The sequence below is a fragment of the Nycticebus coucang genome, chromosome 19 (genome assembly GCF_027406575.1).
Source record: "Nycticebus coucang isolate mNycCou1 chromosome 19, mNycCou1.pri, whole genome shotgun sequence".
NCBI classification, from domain to species: Eukaryota; Metazoa; Chordata; class Mammalia; order Primates; family Lorisidae; genus Nycticebus; species Nycticebus coucang.
Genome location: NC_069798.1, coordinates 45,788,251 through 45,809,270, shown reverse-complemented (window position 1 = coordinate 45,809,270; position 21,020 = coordinate 45,788,251). Strand labels below are relative to the sequence as shown.

The following is a 21,020-nucleotide window of genomic DNA, read 5'->3' as shown; positions in this document are numbered from 1 at the left end:
AAATAGCTGAAGATGTTAACAAATGGAAAAACATACCATGCTCATGGCTGGGAAGAATCAACATTGTTAAAATGTCTATACTACCCAAAGCAATATATAATTTTAATGCAATTCCTATTAAAGCTCCATTGTCACATTTTAAAGATCTTGAAAAAATAATACTTTGTTTTATATGGAATCAGAAAAACCTCAAATAGCCAAAACATTACTCAGAAATAAAAACAAAGCAGGAGGAGTCACGCTACCAGACCTGAGACTGTACTATAAATTAATAGTGATCAAAACAGCATGGTACTGGCACAAAAGCAGAGAAGTAGATGTCTGGAACAGAATAGAGAACCAAGAGATGAATCCAGCTCCTTACCGTTATTTGATCTTTGACAAGCCAATTAAAAACATTCAGTGGGGAAAAGATTCCCTATTTAACAAATGGTGCTGGGTAAACTGGCTGGCAACCTGTAGAAGATTGAAACTGCACCCACACCTTTCACCATTAACTAAGATAGACTCTCACTGGATAAAAGATTTAAACTTAAGACATGAAACTATAAAAATACTTGAAGAAAGTGCAGGGAAAACTCTTGAAGGAATCGGCCTGGGTGAATATTTTATGAGGAGGACTCCCCAGGCAATTGAAGCAGTATCAAAAATAACATTACTGGGACCTGATCAAACTAAAAAGCTTCTGCACAGCCAAGAACATAGTAAGTAAAGCAAGCAGACATCCCTCAGAATGGGAGAAAATATTTGCAGGTTATACCTCCGATAAAGGTCTAATAACCAGAATCCACAGAGAACTCAAACGTATTGGCAAGAAAAGAATACGTGACCTCATCTCAGGGTAGGCAAGGAACTTGAAGAGAAACTTCTCTAAAGACAGACATACGATCTACAAACACATGAAAAAGAGCTCATCATCCTTAATCATCAGAGAAATGCAAATCAGAACTACTTTGAGATATCACCTAACCCCAGTAAGAGTAGCCCACATAACAACATCCCAAGACCAGAGATGTTGGCATGGATGTGGAGAAAAGGGCACACTTCTGCACTGCTGGTGGGAATGCACACTAATGCGTTCCTTCTGGAAGGATGTTTGGAGAATACTTAGAGACCTAAAAATAGACCTGCCATTCGATCCTATAATTCCTTTACTAGGTTTAAACCCAGAAGACCAAAAATCACAATATAACAAAGACATCTGTGCCAGAATGTTTATTGCAGCCCAATTCATAATTGCTAAGTCATGGAAGAAGCCCAAGTGCCCATCGACCCACGAATGGACTAGCAAATTGTGGTACATGTATACCATGGAATATTATGCATCCTTAAAGAAAGATGGAGACTTTACCTCTTTCATGTTTACATGGATGGAGCTGGAACATATTCTTCTTAGCAAAGTATCTCAGCAATGGAAGAAAAAGTATCCAATGTACTCAGCTCTACTATGAAGCTAAATTATAGCTTTCACATGAAGACTATAACCCAACTATAGCACAAGACTATTGGGAAAGGGCCAAGGAAGGGGAAGGGAGGGGGGAGGTTAAGGTGGAGGGAGGGTAATGGGTGGGGCCACACCTACGGTGCATCTTAGAATGGGTACAGGGGAAACTTACTAAATGTAGAATACAAATGTCTACATACAATAACTAAGAAAATGCCATGAAGGCTACGATGAACAGTTTGATGAGAATATTCCAGATTGTATATGAAACCAGCACATTGTACCCCTTGATTGCACTAATGTACACAGCTATGATTTAACAATAAAAAAAATAATTTATTAGAACACACACTAAAAAAAGATGAGACTAGCCAAATGCAGGGAGCAAACTGACTGCTAGTAGATCTTTAATTCATGGGTTGGCTATTTCTATCAGGAAAGGCGGCAAATGTTGTACTGGACCTGGCATATCCCACCCTGATGGTATCAACTGCCAAGACACATGGCCACCCTGCCTTGGCCTGTGGGAGGCAAGGTCTCATTCCCTGGGAGCAGGAATTCATCTCTCTGTACAGGGTCCAGGGTAGCCGTCACACCCCAGCCACATGAGTTAGATGGCATCCTTTCCTGCTAAAGGTTCCTATTAGGCCTCTCCAGAGTACTCCACACTCAGGTCCTATTTAGCCTATGGAATGTATACATTTTTTAAAAAGCTTTATTAATCCCTGCACAGCTGCTTTTATGTAGGTATGCTGTTTGATGGCCCTGGTGAAAGACAGGTGGCCCCCAGGGCTGCCCTTGGCACAAAGGCAACAGCTCATTATCCAGAATCTGCTTGGTGGGGCCAGAGCAAGGCCCAGCTGGGTGCAGGGTTGTCATGAGTGAGGAAGAGAAGCCCACAGCCAGGAGCAGGACTCTCAGCAAGGTCTTTGGCCCTTGTGAAAGATGACTAGCAAGCCCCCAGGCTCCTAGCATTCAGACTGGCAGGGTTGGATTGTGCATTGTCATGACTTCAAAGAGCCACCAGCCACTAGTTTGGCTACCTTGGTTAGTTCTAGTATAAAGGTTTTGGAGTTTTCCAGTAGAAATAGATCTGGCTGGGGAGATGGGGGTGAGTCTCAGAATATGTTCACCTTCTCCCAAAAGGTGCAGAGCAGGATGACTTCCTAGGTAAGACTAAGTTGTGATCTCAGTGGTGTCTGAGGCCCATGTAGATGCAGAAGGCCTAGAAGTTCATGGCCCTTCACACAGCTTGTCTTTCAGGCCTATGCTGGTAGGCACTATTCTACACCCTGGGGCATAAGTGAACAGTTGTTTGGTTTTTGTTTTTTTTTTTTAAAAGTCTTTTTCATTCATATGGAGCTTAAATGCTTGAGGGTAGAGGAATATGGTGCAGATAAACAAAATCATCCATCATGGGCTAATAAGAAAAATAAAGCAGAGTAAAGGGGTGCAGACAGAGAGAGCCACCTGGGGTCTTGATGGTTTCACTTATGACAGGCAGAGGTTGTCTTGCTGAGAAGACACCTGAGCGAGGTGATGGGTGAGCTGTGGGGTGTCTGGGGGAGCAGGTGACAGATGTATCAGCAGATACAAGTCTGGGAGTCAGGAATAGTAGGTGGATTTGAGAACCCAAAGGGAGGCTGCTAGGCTCAGCAGAGGAAGCAAGAGGAGGAGCATTAGGGGAAGAAAATAAACGTAAAGTTCATCAGTTATTTTAATATTTTCAGAGTTTTGTAACGCTCACCATGGTCTTTTAGAATATTTTCATCACTCCCCCAAAAGAATTCTGTCCCCATTAGTAGGCACACCCCATTTCCTAGGACTAGGTAACCACTAATCTACTTTCTGTCTGTAGATTTATCTGTTCTGGACATTTGGCAGGAATGAAATCACACAGTCCATGGTCTTTTGTGGCTGGTTCCTTTCACTTAACACAAGCTTTCAAGAGCCAGCCATGTTATAACACAGATCAGTACTTCATTCTTTCTTATTACTAAATATTTCATTGTGTAAAATAAATATTAAATTAATATTTAATAAATATTTAATAAATATTTCATTAATTAATTGATAGACATTTGGGTTATTGCTGTTTGGGGCTATTAGGAATAATGTCGCTACAAACATTTGTGTACAGGTTTCTGTGTGTACTAAGTTTTCGTTTCTCTTGGGTGTTTACCTATGAGTGGCATTACGGGGTCACATGGTAACTAACCTTTTGAGGAAATACCAGAGTATCTTCCAAAGCTGCTGCTCTGTTTTCCATTCCCACAAGCAGTGTATGAGCATCCTGATTTCTTCACATCCTCACCAACACTTGCTCTTGTCTGTCTTTATCGTGGCCATCCCAGTGGGTGTGCAGGGATGTTGGTTCATATTTCTCTAGTAACTGATGATGTCAAGCATCTTTTCTGTGTTTATTGGCCATTTATATATTTCCTTTGGAGAAATATCTATTCCAGTTCTTTGCCCATTCTTTAATTGGATTGTTTGTCTCAATTTGTCTCAACAGTAAAAGTTTAGTTGCAAGTGTTTTTTATATCAGATATATGACTTACAAATATTTTATCCCATCTTATGGGTTGTCTTCATCACTTGCTTAAAGGTTTTAAGTATAAAAGCTTTAAATTTTGATGGTTCAATTTTCTTTCTAATGCAGTTGCTTGTGCTTTTAGTATTTAAGAAAATGTTGCCTAATTCAAGGTCACCAAGATTTATTCCCATGTTTTCTTCTAAGACTTCTATGGTTTTAGCTCTTATATTTAAGCCTGCATTTTAAAATGGCGAAATATCATCTATTTTCATTCTTTTACATGTTGATATCCAATTTTTCTACCTCCTTTTGATGAAAAGACTATTCTTTTTCCCATTGAATTGTTTTGGTACCTTTGTCAAAAAGCATTTGTCAATGTGATAGTCAATTCTATTCCATTCATCAGTCTTTAGTATCACATTGTCTTTATTACTGTATCTTGTAAGTTTTAAAATTTACAAGTGTGATTCTTCCAGCTTTTTTCTTTTTCCAGATTATGTTGGCTATCCTTGATCCCTGTATACTATGTATCACATGTGAATTTTAGGATCAGCTTATCAGTTTCTGCAAAGAAGCCACCCATATCTTGATAAGGATTGCATTGAATCTGTAGGTCAATTTGAGGAGTGTTGCTATCTTAACAGCATTAAGTCTTTTTGATCCATTACCTCAGCATGTCTTTCCATTTATGAAGATATTTGTTTCTTTGTGCAATGTTTTGTGGTTTTCAGAATATACATTTTGTGTTTCTCTCATTCTTTTCAATACTATTATAATGTAATTGTTTTCTTATTTCTTTTTCGGATAGTTTATTGCAACTATGTAGAAATATAGTAGAGTTTTGGATATTGATCTATACCCTGCAAACCGAACTCCCTTTTATTAGTTCTAAGAGTTTTTAAGTGGATTTCTTAGAATATTCTACATATAAGATTGTGTCATTTACAGATATAGTTTTACTTCTTCCTTTCTGTTCTAGATGCTTTTATTTTTCTTGCCTATTTCCCTGGCTACAACCTTCAGTACAGTGTTGACTCAAAGTGGCAAGAGCAGACGTCCTTGTCTTCTTCCTGATCTTAGGGGAAAAGCGTTATTCAGCCTTTTACCATAAAGGACGGTATTAGCTATGGACTTTTTAAGATGCCCTCTATCAGGTTGAGGAAGTTCACTTCTATTTCTCGTTTGTTGAGTGTTTCTATCATGAGCACTTACTTGCTAGTATTTAGTTGAAGATTTTTTAATCTATATTCCTAAGACAGGTCTCTAGTTTTGTTTTTCTTTAATGTCTTTCTCTGGTTTTGGTATCAGAATAATAATGGCCTTCTAGAATGAACTGGAAAGTGCTCCCTCTTCTATTTTTTGGAAGACTTTATGAAGAACAGATATTCTTTAGTTTTTGGTAAGTGGTGGAATGGTTTAAAAGAATGTTTCCATTAGTGCCTAATAAAGGTAATGCAGAGCTATCTACATACATTAATCACCTGCTGTACGTAATCCCTGCTGCTTTAGTACTTCACATACATCCGTCTCATTTAACGCTGAAAGCAGCCCTGTGAATTTTGGGTGTCAGTTTCACAGACAAAGAAGCTGAAGTTTATAGAGACCCGGATCTGTGTGGCTGTAATGCTCATCATCGTGCTGCGTACTACACTCGTGATGTGATCACAGGTGTTCATCCTGTAGGAACTGGTGATGGCTCAGCCATCAAGCAAATCTTGTGGCTTAACTTTTTGAGGGGCCCTCACTCACGTTCCTCGTTCTCTCCCCGCCTGGTTTTCACAGTGCTCAACTATTTCTTCTATGTCACAAAGGTGGGGATGTGATTTTAGTGGGGGAAATTACCTCTTCACCTCCTGCAGAGTTGCAGAATAAATCTCTAGGGACTCCAAACACAGATCAATTGTAGTTTAGTCCCCGTGTTATAAAAGAAATATACCTTTTCTCATCCTCCTTTATACCAACTAATAATTTCAAATTCTCTTAGAACACGTCTGAATTATTGCATTTTTAAAAATCCATATGAATAGTTGCTGCCATAGTAAATACCAAAAAAAAATTCATTTTTAAAAATTTACCTCACACTGTTTTAAATGTCCTTTGAACATGCCATGATTTTTCTTTAATTTTGTCCTTTTCTTTCTTTTGAAATATTCACCTCATTTTGGTTTTCTTTAGCAATGACCTCAGCAACCAAACACTAGATCAGATAATTCTGTGTCAATAACAAGTCTCCTTCCATTTCCCAGAATTTGGACCACATTGGGTCCAGAAGGATGGGGAAAGGCAAGTGGGTAAAGACCAGAGATGCTTTGTTCATGGTGAATGTTGGCTTTCTTTAAGACTCAGATTTGAGAGCTCAAAATTTAGCAACACAGACAAACAAATACAATTAACACAAAACCCTATTCTCTTTGTAGGTTCTTCAATAAGGCATTTAAGCTTGCAGTGGACTTTTCATGATATTTTTATGGGTGTCAGATGACCATTTAAATAGTGCTGCACTCAACTATCTTATTTAGGATTTTTCTTTCAGTATACAATTTTTCTTTCAAAATGAAAGCAGCTTTGGCCAATTCAACTTTCCTAATCATAAAGAGCATTTACACATTAGCCAGTTAAAATTTAAACCCGGCACAAGAAGCCTCTCTTTTGCCTGTGTTCCCACAGAACATTTTCTCCCCATTGTGCTTTCTTCCAGCGAGTTGCAGACTTAGAGCAAGAAAATGCTCTCTTGAAAGATGAGAAAGAACAGCTGAACAACCAAATCCTGTGCCAGTCTAAAGGTAAGTACCACAAACGCTTGAGTTTTGTTTGGGGTTTTAATCATTTTCTTTCTAATTTTCTCCCGAAGACTCCTAGCAAGCACAGTTAAGGCACTGCAGTGGAGTAAGGGCTTTGATAGATGTCAGTGAAAAAGGAATGGTGATCTTTAAGGTCTTGTGACACTCACTTTCGAGAATTTGATGAGGTGAGACACATGCGTAATGGGCAATGCAAGGCATGGGGCTTGGAACCAAGGAGAGCTGTGTTCAAAGCACCGTGTGGCTGTGAGGTGGTCCTAAGTCTCTTTATCTGCAAAATGGACATAAAAGCACAGACTTCAGAAGGCTCATGCGAGAAGTAAGCAAGATGCTTCAGCTGCCATGCTCAGGACGACGTGTTCACCACACAGTGAGCGCTCAGGAGCTATGGGGATTGCTGTGTTTTACATTTATCTTTCATACCCATAATACTCGTGATGGTTTTCTTGTACAGGGCACGGGGGTCATCTGCTAATTGAGGGCAGGGTCCTGAGTCAGACCCCAGTCTGCCCCTCTCAAGCACCTGCCAGCTCCTGAGCTGCCGTCAGTCCCCATGTATGCCACTCAGCTGTAGAGGAGCAGGACGAGTCTTTGCCCCAGCTCAGCATGACCTTTGCAAATCCCTTTCCCATCCCCAGAGTCATGTCAAGAGAAAATTGAGCCATGTGACTTCAGTCCACAGTATCACATCTCATTGAAAACAAACTGGTTTTCAACTTCCCTTTAAAAATGTCTTCTTTTTAGCTGGAGTGCATTGGGTCACGCCTATAATTCTAGCACTCTGGTAGGCAGAGGCGGGTGGATTGCCTGAACTCACGAGTTCAAGACCAGCCAGAGCCAGAGCGACACCTCATCTCTAAAAATAGCTGGGCATGGTGGTAGGTGCCTGTAGTTTCAGCTACTCAGGAGGCTGAGGCTAGACAATCACTTAAGCCTGAGAGTTTGATGTTGCTATGAGCTATAATGCCACAGCATTCTACTGAGGGCAACAAAGTAAGACTGTGTCTCAAAAAAAAAAAAATGTCTTTTCCATTAGTATGAATAATAAGTTTTGGCAGGAAGAAACCCAGCCATAGTGTCTATTTGCCTTCCCCCAACCAAACATTCGGCCAAATCTCCCTGTGCTCCAAGCACCTGTAAGATCAGGAATAGGAAGGAACCCGTGGAATAAACCTTGGTTCTTCCAGGAACACTGGCAGTAGTTGCTGTGACAGTTAGAAGGGAAGCTGGCGCATTAACTGAGCAAGTTCTCACATGTGCTGCCGACTCCTCCCTCCCCACGTCCTGGGAGCAGGGTCTGTCTCTCTTCCCCACTATGGAGATTCAAACCAGAGTACAGAGCAGTCCTCTTTGCAGCAGGGGAGGAGCTTCACAGATTCGCTGAGTGCCTGTGTGGGGAACTTGTCCTGGGGCAGCCTTTTACCAAGAAATGAGTGAGAGCTGAGAGTCAATACGGGTGAAGGGAATCCATCCAGAAAATCTGCAGCTTGGCGTGCCTGCTTTCCAGATGAATTTGCCCAGAACTCTGTGAAGGAAAATCTCCTGATGAAGAAAGAACTGGAGGAGGAGCGATCCCGGTACCAGAACCTCGTGAAGGAATACTCGCTGCTGGAGCAGAGATTCGACAACCTTCAGGATGAGTTCACCATCATAAAGGCAAGGAGGGCAGCCCCTGGGCCCCGCCCACCTTCATAACCCTTGCTCTCCCACAATGCAGGGCGGGGCTCAGGGCGTGTGTTGTGAGCTCGGTGTTGCCTTACAGCACCTGCTCTTGCTGGTCCCGCTGAGGTTCCTTCATACAAGGAAGTAGCTGGGCTGGATTATTCCTTCCTAAGAATAGTTCCTTTCCCAACTTTGCAGTCTTAAAAAGTAGTAAGTTATGAGTTAAGGAAATTCCACCCAAATGTATGTTATCTCTCCTTGTTTCCTGTTCAGGACCAATTGCTGTGTTGAAATACTAATGGTGTACGGTAGTTCTGATCTCAGCTTCTTTAGTGTGCCTGGCAGAGAGGCACACAGGTGACTTGGGGTCAGGTCTCCTAACCTGTGATGAAATGTATTAATAGTATATGTAGAAATAATTTTATGATATTTCAGGGTTTCTCTTTTTTAACAAGCAATAGAATCAAGGAACACATTTTTCAGGATTTGTTATTTTTTACTCCGTATAAATATTCCCTTCAGAAATGCATATCTAAACAAGAAAGAATAAGTTAATTGCATAGAAGCCAGGAAGAAAAGCTGAATAGGAGCATATATAGAAATCTAAAATTCTACTAAACTCAGTTGTTGCTCTGAAAACCAAATCAAATGCCAAAAAATGTATTTTTAAATAAACATTATTAAATGGTAAACTCTATTTTTATGATGCTACAATTTTTGTGAGCATAACTGGAGTACAAGTTGAATGAAGGGGGCCACTGGAGGGCAGGTTTGCAACATTATTTTCAGGAGGAAGGTGGGTAGCTAAACGTGGATTTCAAAGGCAAGACCAGAGTGAAAGGTTGTTTCCCCAGACTTTTCCTAGAAATTGGCCTAAGGTTTATGGATTTGCATTTCATTAAGAGACAAGGGAACTAGTCCTTACTGTGGAGCTGTGTTCTCTTCTAATCGTCATGGTGTGGACTAGCTGCCTGGAGGTCTATAAGCACTGTAGGTGGAATGTTCTGTGGGACAAGCTCTAATAAGCCATCATTCCAAAAAGCAGCGACACCTGTTCTAGTAGATAGGCAAGGCTGAAGGCTAACTCTCAGGGCCTGCTGGTCTTTTAGAAGTATGTCTTCCTAACGTTATTCTGCTCTGTGTTGTCACCTTCTTCTCCTCAAACAGCAAACTTCAGGCCACAGGCGGAACCCATCTAACCAAAGTAGCTTAGAATCAGACTCCAATTACCCCTCCGTCTCCACGTCTGAGATTGGAGACGCTGAAGATGCGCTCCAGCAGGTGGAGGTAGGTACTGCAGGCTCCTGACTGCTGTCCTCAACCAGAGGAGGTGCTTATTCCCGGAATAGAGCTACCGGGAGAGATTTACTATTCTTTTGCTAGTGACCAGAGTGCCCAAGGACTAATTTTTGAGAGCAGGATCGCTTGGACTGCAGTGGATGTAAAAGCAGTACCCTGGAGTTAACATTTACTATGCAAAGTAAGGGAAGAAAGGAGGGAAGAGGGTAGATTCCTGTTTTCTCTTGAAAAACTGAGAAACTGATGCAGAGAGCTGAAATGGCTGGCCTAAGAAGAAAGAGCTAAGTCACTAAAATAGATTCAATTTATCATCCCCGTTTAGTACCGCAGTACATGGAGTAGTACCAGTGGTCACATGAGAGTACTGTTCCCTGACTTAGAAGGTGGGGAAACCCAGAGAACAGCTTGCAATGAAGTATGCTGGGTCACCACGTCTCTCAGTAATAGCTTCTTGGAGTCCAGTAATTGTACCACACAATTGGCTTTGTGGTCTGTGTGTAATTTTGTCAATTATTTCCCCTGGCATTTGAAAAGAAGAAAATCAAAAGCACGTAAAACCTTATAAAGAAAAAAAAAAAACCCTAATAAAGCACCTGGAGATAGACATGGAAGGGAGCCAGTTTATAAAAACAAGTGTACTTGAGCCTTATCTTTGTGCCAGGCACCACCACTAGGTGGTAACTGAGCCAGGGGAGGTCTCTGCCCTCCTGAAGCTCATCTGATGGAGAATTAGATAATAAGCAGTTAAGGAAGAAATGCGTGATATAATGCAGGTACTGCTATAAAGAAAAAGGGTGATAGAGATGGTGATGGAGCGGAAGGTTGAGGGAGGGAAGAGGAGTTCCTCAGGACTGAAGGCCTGATCTCTGTCCTGCACGGCTGTGTAGCTTGCTGCTTGCTGGGTGCGCTTAGTAAGCCTTAAATAGGCAATTGGTTTTGTGTGGCTGTCTCCTTAAGTCTCAGCCCCTAGAGCAGCGGTTCTCAACCTGTGGGTTGTGACCCACAGGAACTGTACTAAAGGGCCTACAGCATTAGGAAGTTTGAGAACCACTGCCCTAGAGGCTGTGGGCTGCCTAAACTCTAGATCCACCCCCCAGTGTTTGTGTTGTGGCTGTTTACATACAGAAAGAAGCACTACCATCATGGGGCCCTGCTCGTCGAGAGAGCTGAGCTAAGTCCAGTGCTGGCTGAGCACAAAGTGCTCATGAAATGCTGGTGGCATTAAATTATCACAATTAGATGTATGTGTTTAAATCTGTGTGAATATCCTCAGACACATTGCCTGTTCACGGGCAGGTGCACATTGCACACACATCCTCACATGTTAGAGAGCCCTGGAGGGCAAGCTGATCTTCTGAGGAAACTGAGGCTTTGGGATCTATTGGATAAATAAGTTCCAGGACAGGGCAAATGTTCTGTTTCAAGGTACAAGCACTTGGTGGCCGACAGTACAGCTGCAGTTATTGGAAATGGCATTAGTTCTTCATCAGAAAGAATTCTGTCTCAAGTTGTATGATTTCTCTGGTGTGAGACCATTTTCCAAAAGTGAGTGCTCTTAACTTCCAAAAAAAGTAGCTGTATCTTTACCCATTTGTTCTTGGAGAACATGATCAGTCATTTTAAGTGGCTCACACAGGAAGAATATAAATGGCTGCTAAGACTCAAGACATTATCCAGACAGAAAATGAGCCTAGAGCACCAGCTCTGATGTGAGAAATGATAGTTGGTTGGCATTGGCTTTGTATTTGAGACACAGACTGATGTTAGGGAGGTAGGCCCTGAAGTGCTGTGTGTTTCCTAAGGTGGTTATGCTAAGACAATCTCCTTTTCCCTCCTCCTCCCTCTCTTCCTTTGAAGGAGATTGGCTTGGAGAAGGCAGCCATGGACATGACAGTCTTCCTGAAGCTGCAGAAGAGGGTCCGGGAGCTGGAGCAGGAGAGGAAGAAACTGCAGGTGCAACTGGAGAAGAGAGAGCAGCAGGATAGCAAGAAAGTCCAGGTGCGCAAAGGGGCCACGGCACCCGGGGTACCCGGATGAGAGGGTGACTTAGCTCCTAGCACCAGGGCTCACAGGGCAGGTGTGACCACATGAGATTATATTGGTTCTGGTTCCAGAGAGCTGCTTCATCTTGTATCAGAGTCACACATCAAGTCTTCTCTGAGTGACCCACACTATCCAGCTGGGCTTTCATCGCACCCGCAGCCCTCCTGGCATGAGGCCCCCTCTTTGCATGTGGGTGAAACTAGGGGAGGAGATCTGTGGCATTGTCACTGCATACAAAGAGGGGGCTCATGACAGGGACTGGGGTATGTGATGAAAGTATGAATGATACAGCAGATATCAAATTTTGGCAGAGAAAGCCTGTTGCTCTCTCGTACCTGGAATCTGGCACAGGCTTGAGCTTAGGCCCGGCAGGTCAGGAACACACCAACTGGGCATCACGTGTCCTCATCTCCCGTGGCTGCATCTTCACCGCAAGCCACATTATCAACAGCCTGTTCTCCATGACCTGTTGGGCACCTGTGCTTCTCTCAGGACTGTGCCCATGCCAGGTTTGTAGGAGACACTCAGAACACTTACTAAATGAGAGGAGACAAAAGATGTAAGAGAAATCTTCAGCCATTTGAGGAAATTAAAATCCAGTTTGAGAGTACCAGATGTAACACAGGTGAAAAGTAAAAATAAACATTGGTAGTGCTGAAATAAATTCAAAGTTAAGTACAAATGGATTTGTGCTGTAGAAATTCAAAGAGCCCATTGAACATAGTAAGGCTAGGGTGATAAGAACCACTTTGTATTTCTTTGGAGGGACAGGGCTACTTCTAATGGGATACAAGGCCACTTCTGACATTGACCATAGCATAAACTGACCTCATAGCGAGTTTGGCAGTGGGTCTGCTCTCAGGCTCGAATTGCTGGTTGGGAGGGTTGACGCCCACCCCACCCCACCCCACCCCACATCTTAAGCCCCCACCTCCATGCAGTTTCCCTTTTGAAACACCAGTGTTCCCTTTCTAATCAAATGTGATTTGTATTACTAGCAAAGTCTTGGGCTTTTTTCTCTGAGCAGTGAGTGGGGAAATAAATCTTGCTGAGGGATTTAAATCTCTCAGATGGATTAGATTCAGAATGGAAAGTGAAAGGATTAGGCTTATAAATGACTCATTCAATTTAGAAGGGAAGCTAGCTGGACAGGCAAGTGCAAATCAAGCTTATGAGAGGCCGTGCAGACAGCATCGGACAGTACCTGGAGCAGACACTCCTGGCCTGCCCGGCTGTGGCTAAAGACTCATTCTTCAGGTTCCCAGGCACAGAAGTACCAACAAATTTTGGAATCTGGGCTATAGAACGTCTGTTTATCTTGATACCAGATAAAAACAGTATCTCCTTTCTCAAAATAGCCACTGATCAAGAGTTCAAGCAGTAGGCTTGGATGATAGTTTTGTCCTGTTTTGAAGGTGTCTATTTAAGGAGATTGGCCTTGTTTCTGGTGGTTTAGTTAAAAAGGCAGTGGGGCAGGGAAAGATATGAAATCCCTCCACAGGACCTGAAATCGAGTTTTCAGAAGTCAAGTTCTGAGATTCACAATTGGTCCCAAAAAGGAATCCTGAGCTACCTGGGTTTTCTTCTAGAGAGAGATGGCCCTGAGAGGCCGTGCTCTAAATGAGGAATGGCAGACAGGCCCGTTTGACAGCCAGCAGTCTGTGTGTTTGACCTCTCAACCAGCCAGCTCCATTTTATGGACCTGGCAAAGTCACCTTGAACACCAAGGTGATTCCAGGGGATTGCCCATCTTACACTCACGGCCCCTTGAGCTTGAGTAAAGGATCTCCATTTTCTGAGTACCTAACAGCCAGTGAGTATCCATGGTCATGTGGCAAATCCATCTACAGAGAGCACAAGTGCTGGCCTCTGACTGCGGCAGCAGATTGAGTGTTACCCTGCACAGTCCCATCCCCTTGCACCACTGGTGATAATGGAGGCAAAGTGGAGACTGGTATCTTGGAGAGGTCTTCCCCTGGGTCACAGGCTGGTAACAACATAGATGTCTTTCATCTGGAAGGGGCTGCAGGAGATGCTTAAGTCCTGGCCCCATCTCCAAGCCTTGGGCATACCTAACCCATCCTTGGCTGTTGGTGATCTTACCTTGGACTTCACGTTACCAGCTTTCAGGTAATCTAATTAAGTGTTCTGTCAGTTTTTAGCTTTAAAAATCGATCTTATTCAGAGACCATTGCCCATTACTTGAAATGACTCCAGCAGTTAACTGTATGAAGCTTTTTCTACTCCTTCTCATTAGGCAATTTAACAGCTATTAGACTTATAACATTGGCTCAGCTGAATCCTAATGGTGACTTCAGCTATTGCCTTCAACATCCACTAGCTTTGGACTTCAGCCATCAGACAGCACTGTTGAGCCTATGTGGTAGGCCAGTGTCCTGTTTTAGAGTGTCATGGAGGAAGCAGGCTCCTCTAGAAGGTGCTTGTAGAGTTTAGTTGAATAATAAGATATACATGCAAGCCCCACTCCCCCACTAAACTTAAGCATAGTTCGTTAACCTCATTAATAGGTGTTTAAGTTTGTAGGGTATGTTAGCTTCCTAGGGCTACTGAAACAAAGTACCATAAACTGGTTTAAAACAACAAAAATGTGTTCAGCGCCTGTAGCTCAGTGGCTAGAGCACGGGCCACATACACAAGGGGCTGGTGGGTTTGAACCTATGGTTTAAAACAACAAAAATGTGTTCGGCGCCTGTAGCTTAGCGGCTAGGGCACCAGCCACATACACAAGGGGCTGGTGAGTTTGAACCTGGCCCAGGCCTGCCGAACAACAATGACAACTGCAACGAAACAATAGCCAGGTATTGTGGCGGGTGCCTGTAGTCCCAGCTCCTTGGGAGGCTGAGGCAAGAGAATCACTTAAGCCCAAGAGTTGGAGGTTGCTGTGAGATGTGATGCTATGGCACTCTACCCAGGGTGACATCATGAGACTCTGTCTCAAAAAATAAATAATAAATAAAATAAAAACAATAAAAATGTATTCTCTCATAGTTATGGAGGCCAGAAGTCAAAAATCATGGTGTTAACAAATCCACGTTCTCAAATCATGCTCTGGGGGAGAATTTGCTCAACTTTCTCTCAGCTTCTGGTGTTGCTGGAGGTCCTGCTGTTCCTTGTCTTGCAGCTACATAACTCTAGTCTCTGCCTCCATCTTCACATGGTCACCTGCCCTGTGTGTCCGTCTTCCCTTCTTATAAGGGCGCCAATCATATTGAATATTAGGGCTTACTCTAATGACCTAATGTGAACTTGATTACATGTGCAAAGACCCTACTTGCAAATAAAGTTACACTCACAGGTACCAGGGCTTAAGACTTCAGCAGACCTTTTGGGGGGCACAGTTCAATTCATACGTTATCTATGTTCAACTTACAAGAGTTGATGGGGATCCTGTAAGTAAAGTTGCAAGAGTGAGGGCTGGTGGGAATTGTTTACAGAGCACTTCTTGATAGCCTGAAGGCTTGAGCTGCACTTTGGAGGTGGAAAGGAAATGGACTTCTGGAGGTGCTGGACATCTATGCATAGGCAGAACGGGCAAGTTTGCCTATGGTTGTAGATACTTTTATGGAGTATCTTCTTCAACATTCGTGCTTACCTTTTTGTTTCTTTGTGCAGGTGGAACAACCACAGAATGACGTAGATTTGGACCCAGATGCAGATCTGGCCTACAATAGTCTGAAGGTAAGGCGCCTAGGGGCACATATTAGAACTAGTAAGATGGTCTTGCCAAAAGTTCACCAGGAGCAGATCTGGGACTGTAGAACCAACATCAACGGGGCTGGCTAGAAATGTAGATTCTCAGGCCTGCTGAGTCCTGCCTCAGAAGCTTGGGGTGAGTGCAGCCATCTGACTTAACCCCTCCAAGGGATTCTGTTGTGTGCTCAAGTCTGAGAACCACTGGTGTGCTCTATCCATGAAGTACCACCTTCCAGACTTCTGTATAAAATTCACCTCAGAAACTTCTCCCATTCATGCCCTAACTTTGTTCCACAGGCCTCAACTCTACTGTCCAGCATGGAGCTGGGCTCATCAAAGGCTCCCTAAATATGACTTTTGCACAGGTCATGACTTGTCTGAAAATGTCACAATTCCAAATAACCACTCCACTCTGCTTCTGTTAACATAGGCCACGATTCTGAGGGTATAAGACGTGGTGTTTGCATTGTTTTCTCTGATGAATCCTGGCCTAACCTGTGGGCCTTGTCACAGAGGCTGGTCCTGGAACCCCTGGGGTTACAACCACCTACTATAAGGGAGGACAGTATTGATGAGGCTGGCTGGGGTGCTTCTCTCACCAGGCCCAGCCCCAGCCCAGACCTTCAGGGAACCATGATACCATTCATGAGTATTATTTTGTTAGTGCAAACTAAGATTTTTAGGCAGCCCAAATCAGCTCCCACTGTGCATGTCCCTCTGATGCTATAAGGCAAAGTACGTGTTCTCTGAGTACAGAAGGCAAAGCTCTAGAACAGATAAATCAACACACCTGACCTTGGGGCCTTGGGGTCACTCGGCTGCCAAAGGCAAATTAGGCACTAGGTCCATCTTTTACTCTTAAACTTTAGTGAATAGACTCACTATAGGCTTTTGAGCTCATCACTAGTCAGAAAATATTTCTTACTTCTCCCAGGGGCCCCATCACATGTGCAGAATCGTTGTTGCCATGCATAATTCTTAGTCTTCTAGATATCATCACATAATGGTGGAGTAGTGGGAAGGATCCTGCACCAGGAGTCAGGAGTCCCAAACTCTCGTGCCAGATCAGCGCCTAACCTTGCCATGAGTCTTTACCTCCCTGGGCTCAGCTTCCTTACTCAGGAGATAAAGCTTCCATCCACTGGTCTCCTGATTCCACCATCCTATGGCTCTGTAACAAATATACAACCAGTGCCATATCCACATTGGGGGTTCACTTAGGAAAATTTTGAATGCCAGGCATGCCAGGGCCCTGGTAGCAATTTGTGTGTGATGGTCAGATTTTAAATTATCAGACTTCATCTCAAACACAAAATGAATATACTATCCAGAAAATACACAGCACAGTACAGTATATTGAGTTTCAATAGTATTTTTGACATACTGTGTATTGGTAGTTTTTCAGACTCCACTGGCATCGATAGTAGATGGCTTTCTATATGATCAAAACTGTGTTCCTGATGTATTCTTGAAAACACTAATCCAGGACAAAAAGGATGCTCCCTGAAAACCAGGGACAAATCAGTTTAGGAAATCCTGCGTTCCAGATCCTCACCTTGAAAGGTCACAAGTACAGGAACCTATTTTGCCCCTAGGAAGTCCTGTGTTCACAGCATGTTATTTAAAATGGATAGCCCAGCATCTCCGTAGGGAAGGAAATGGCCATTTCGTGGCCACATGTGCTTGGAAACACGTTAGAGGCGTCCTGCCAGATGCTTCACGCCTGTTACTTGGGGTCATGAGTTCAAGTACAGGCCCTAGCTTTGACTGCTGGCTGATGCCAGTCAGAACCCTTACTGTGTGTTTCATCGTCACAATGGGAAGGTTGCTCCTAGCTTCCTGGTGGACAAGCAGGCTGACTAAGGAGGGGGGAGAAGGCCCACATGGGGAGTGACCCTGGCCCAGGCAGTAATGGAGGGTGTCTGTCTCTCGGGCTGTCTTCCAGAGGCAGGAGCTGGAATCAGAAAACAAGAAGCTGAAGAACGACCTGAACGAGCTGAGGAAAGCCATGGCCGACCAGGCCACACAGAACCACTCCAGCCACAGCTCCCCGGACAGCTATAGCCTCCTGCTGGACCAGCTCAAGCTGGCCAATGAGGAGCTCGAGGTGCGCAAGGAGGAGGTGCTCATCCTCAGGACGCAGATCATGAGCGCTGACCAGCGCCGCCTTTCTGGCAGGAACTCGGTAGGAGCTGGGCACCCGTGGTTGGGCCTGTGAAGGGTGACACTAGGTGTGGTAGATCTGTGGTTTTCCTGTGCGTCTGTACCCATGAGGATCTTGAACCTGAAAGCAGAGACTTTTGCTCTGGAGTCTCTTTTAAAAGCAGGGTGAGGGACTTGCTGCTCTCTCAATATGACTTTTCCTGGGACACTGAGCTAGAAGTTTCTAGAATCTTGTGAAGATGTTCAGCAGGTAAACTGAAGGCAGCCTTGTGTTTCGCCCTGTACCCCTTGCTGTCTGCTTTGTTTCTAAAGTAGAATTGTTCCTCTCAGTCCTCCGGATAGCAAGTCCCATGCAGTGTTTGCTCCTAGTGTTTCAGGACAAAGCGTAGAGCAGGATGGGTATGGAGGACACGACCTCTGTCCTTGTAGGCATGAGCCCTGCGGGGGACTAGGGGTGAGTTAGGCAGCAATGACATTGGGGGATTCCAAATGGAGCCAGGCTTTAGCTGTGTGTCCTCTGACTCTCTCTACCCAAGGTCACATCTTTGCCATCTTTCCCCCAACTGCTGCACATTCCAGTTGCTCACGGCTAGGCCTTGTCTTCTCTTCGTCTCTCAGGGTGACCTTTGGAAGTTACAACGTTGCCTGGGGTTAACTGTGATCTACTGAGTTCTTTCCAGCCCTATCTTTTCCCCCAAAACACATTTTTATGCCTCTCTGTTTATATAAAGCCATTTTGTGACAAATGTTTATGTAACAAGGTTTACTTTTTTTTTAATTTGTGGACTTCTAGGAGCCAAACATCAATGCTAGGACAAGCTGGCCTAACAGTGAAAAGCACGTAGACCAGGAGGACGCCATCGAGGCCTACCACGGGGTCTGCCAGACGAACAGGTAAGATGGCCTCTTGGGAAGCTGCTGGAGGTGGCAGCAGTGGCCCCCTGATTGTGGGCTGGTGTTGGGAAGTTATTAGAGGACATAGAGGAGAAGGAGCTGACTCAACCAGGACCCTGCCCTTGGGAAGTCTACTGCTACCTGCGCGAGGTGGAATGACACACATGGAGCACCTGAAATGTATCGGGCAAAGGGAACTTCCCAGGGAGGACAAGAGGCAGAGGATGGGAAAGACCATGAGCCTGTCCACGGATTGTCAGTGGACAGCACGCAGACCCCCAGGGCAGGTGGCAGAGTGCTTGAGAAAGGGGGGCCTGGAGCCCACACGTGCACTTCGTAGTAGTTATTAATTGCAGAACTGCGTGTGCCTCAGCTCCTTCATCCGTGAAGTGGGGACAGCTGTAGCAGTGGACGGCCCGTGGTTACTGAAAAGCCCACAAGTGAGCCAGTCCAGTGCTTGCCCATGATGTGCACATAACCAGTGTCAGGGCTGCTACCACAATTGTTACTGTCTCTGCCTTCCTGTGCCCCTTTGGACACCTTTCACAACCTAGACTTTCTCTCAAAATTGGTGAAAACAGCGTACATTTACAAAAAGTATTAGGTGGCCCTGTGAGCTTGGCTTGAAGTATTTTGCGAGCCTGTGGCAGAATCGCTAAAGGCTGCCTTCTGCTTTCGCTCCCAGATTTTTTAATCCAGGTCCCCTTCTGCAGAGGGGGGAGACTGAGGCAAGGGGGCCCAGGCACACAGGTGGCCTCTACTGCATCAAGGTAGAACCCAGGAGGCTGATGCTCCAGCAGAGGCTACTCCAGCCAGGTGTAAGGTAATCAGGAGAAGGTAGTGTTGCAGGCCCCCGGGAAATTTTAAATTTATTTCCAGAGAGATGTAATTTTTAAAGGAGGAAGATAAGGAATGAAGGCGACTCTCTCAGCACTAAATATAAAGTGAAGATTTAGTCATGTTAAATTATCATAGGCTGAAAATAAGAAATGAGATGAATGAGAGACAAGAGCACAGGGGGTATTGAATCTGAAGAAAGCCTGTGCCGTGCGCTTGGTCCTGATGAGCAACATGCTTGCCTTCCCGGCCTTCAGAACCACCTCTTACCAGCTCCCTTCTTAGTCATCCAGATGATTGTCAGGGATTCAGGCCCCTGATCTAGGGTTTCCCAGGGGCAGCTTAATACCCTGGATTTGTCTTTCTCTACAGCAGTAATGATGGTGATAAAATAAAAATAGCTTTTATTATATCTTAAAATAATTCTGTCTCCAGTGAGCCCAGCATACAATAGGGAATTAATAGCCCATGAAACAGAGTTAGGTACAGAAAGGAGCCAGCTACCTTGGGGAGGGGAGGCTGAAGAACCCATGCCCCGGTGCCTACAGCACCAGGTACCATGGAAATGACTGATAGGTTTGTCTCTCTCCCTTTCTGGCTGCAGCCTCAGCTTTGAAAAAACTTTGATTGTAGCAAATCCCAGATAGGATGAGGAGGGCAGGCCAGGAAGGGGAACTGTCAGTGGCAGGCCATCCCATTATGACAGGAGCCACCTTGGCACCCAGGTGCTTTGAAGATAGAAAATCACTCTACCTTTCCTATAATTTTCCTGTAATGGAGAGTGTCATGGTTTAAATATAAATTGTATGCGCATGTGTGATTTGTAAGGAGAGGTAGGAACCTTTTGGAATTTGGATCAAATCTACCTTCTCCCTAGAACAATTTATGTTCATCACTGGATTTTGCTTAGATTTCGGGGGGGGGGGTACAGATTTCATCACATCCAATCACAGCCTGTCTAAACATCTGTGCTTCCCTAAGTTCAGAACTTTTACCACTCATTGACTTTCAGAGTTCGTTTGGTCTGGGCATTGCGGCTCATGCCTGTAGTCCTAGCATACTGGGAGGCCAAGGTGGGAGGATTGCTTGAGTTCAGAATTTCAAGACCAGGCTGAACAAGGGTGAGACCCCCATCTACTGAAAAAAATAGAAAAAATTAGCCAGACATTGTGGCAGGCACCTATACTCCCAGCTACTGAGGAGGCTGAGTCAGGAGGATCACTCAGGGTTCTGTATTGGTCTTTGCAGCTGTACCTTTTCCCTTGTTTTTAAATTTGAGGAGAGAAGCCAGGACTGAAGGGCTGCTTTGGGTGCAGCTATCTGCTATTAAGAGTCATATATTACCATTTCATTTAAAAGAAAACTAAGACATCTTCCCAGGGCTGCATTTGGGAGAGGGATGGGAAGTGGGTTGAGAGGCACAGGTCTCAGGCCAGCCTCACCTCCAGGTGGGCACAGTCACAGCTAGGGAGGGACAGGAGTATGGCCAGGGCTCAGGTCTGGCACCATGAACAGTGCTTCTAGAACCCCTGGCTGCTGCTTCCCAAGGCTTGCCAAGAGCGGACAACTCCAAACAAAACTGATGGTACATTACTGTACCTTTCTCAGGTCCCAGGAAACCACCCAG

General features: G+C 44.4%; 1 protein-coding gene across 2 annotated transcripts in view; it reads left to right on the top strand.

Annotated features, from left to right (window-relative positions):
- The window catches only part of MYO5B (myosin VB), a 341,703-nt gene that overhangs the window by 292,796 nt on the left and 27,887 nt on the right, over positions 1-21,020 (top strand). For both annotated transcript variants that reach the window (XM_053571966.1, XM_053571965.1), the window contains exons 23-29: positions 6,679-6,763; positions 8,289-8,437; positions 9,611-9,730; positions 11,600-11,740; positions 15,419-15,484; positions 17,445-17,684; positions 18,456-18,556. In XM_053571966.1, the coding sequence (XP_053427941.1) occupies positions 6,679-6,763; positions 8,289-8,437; positions 9,611-9,730; positions 11,600-11,740; positions 15,419-15,484; positions 17,445-17,684; positions 18,456-18,556 (902 nt within the window). The remainder of the gene's footprint in view (positions 1-6,678; positions 6,764-8,288; positions 8,438-9,610; positions 9,731-11,599; positions 11,741-15,418; positions 15,485-17,444; positions 17,685-18,455; positions 18,557-21,020) is intronic.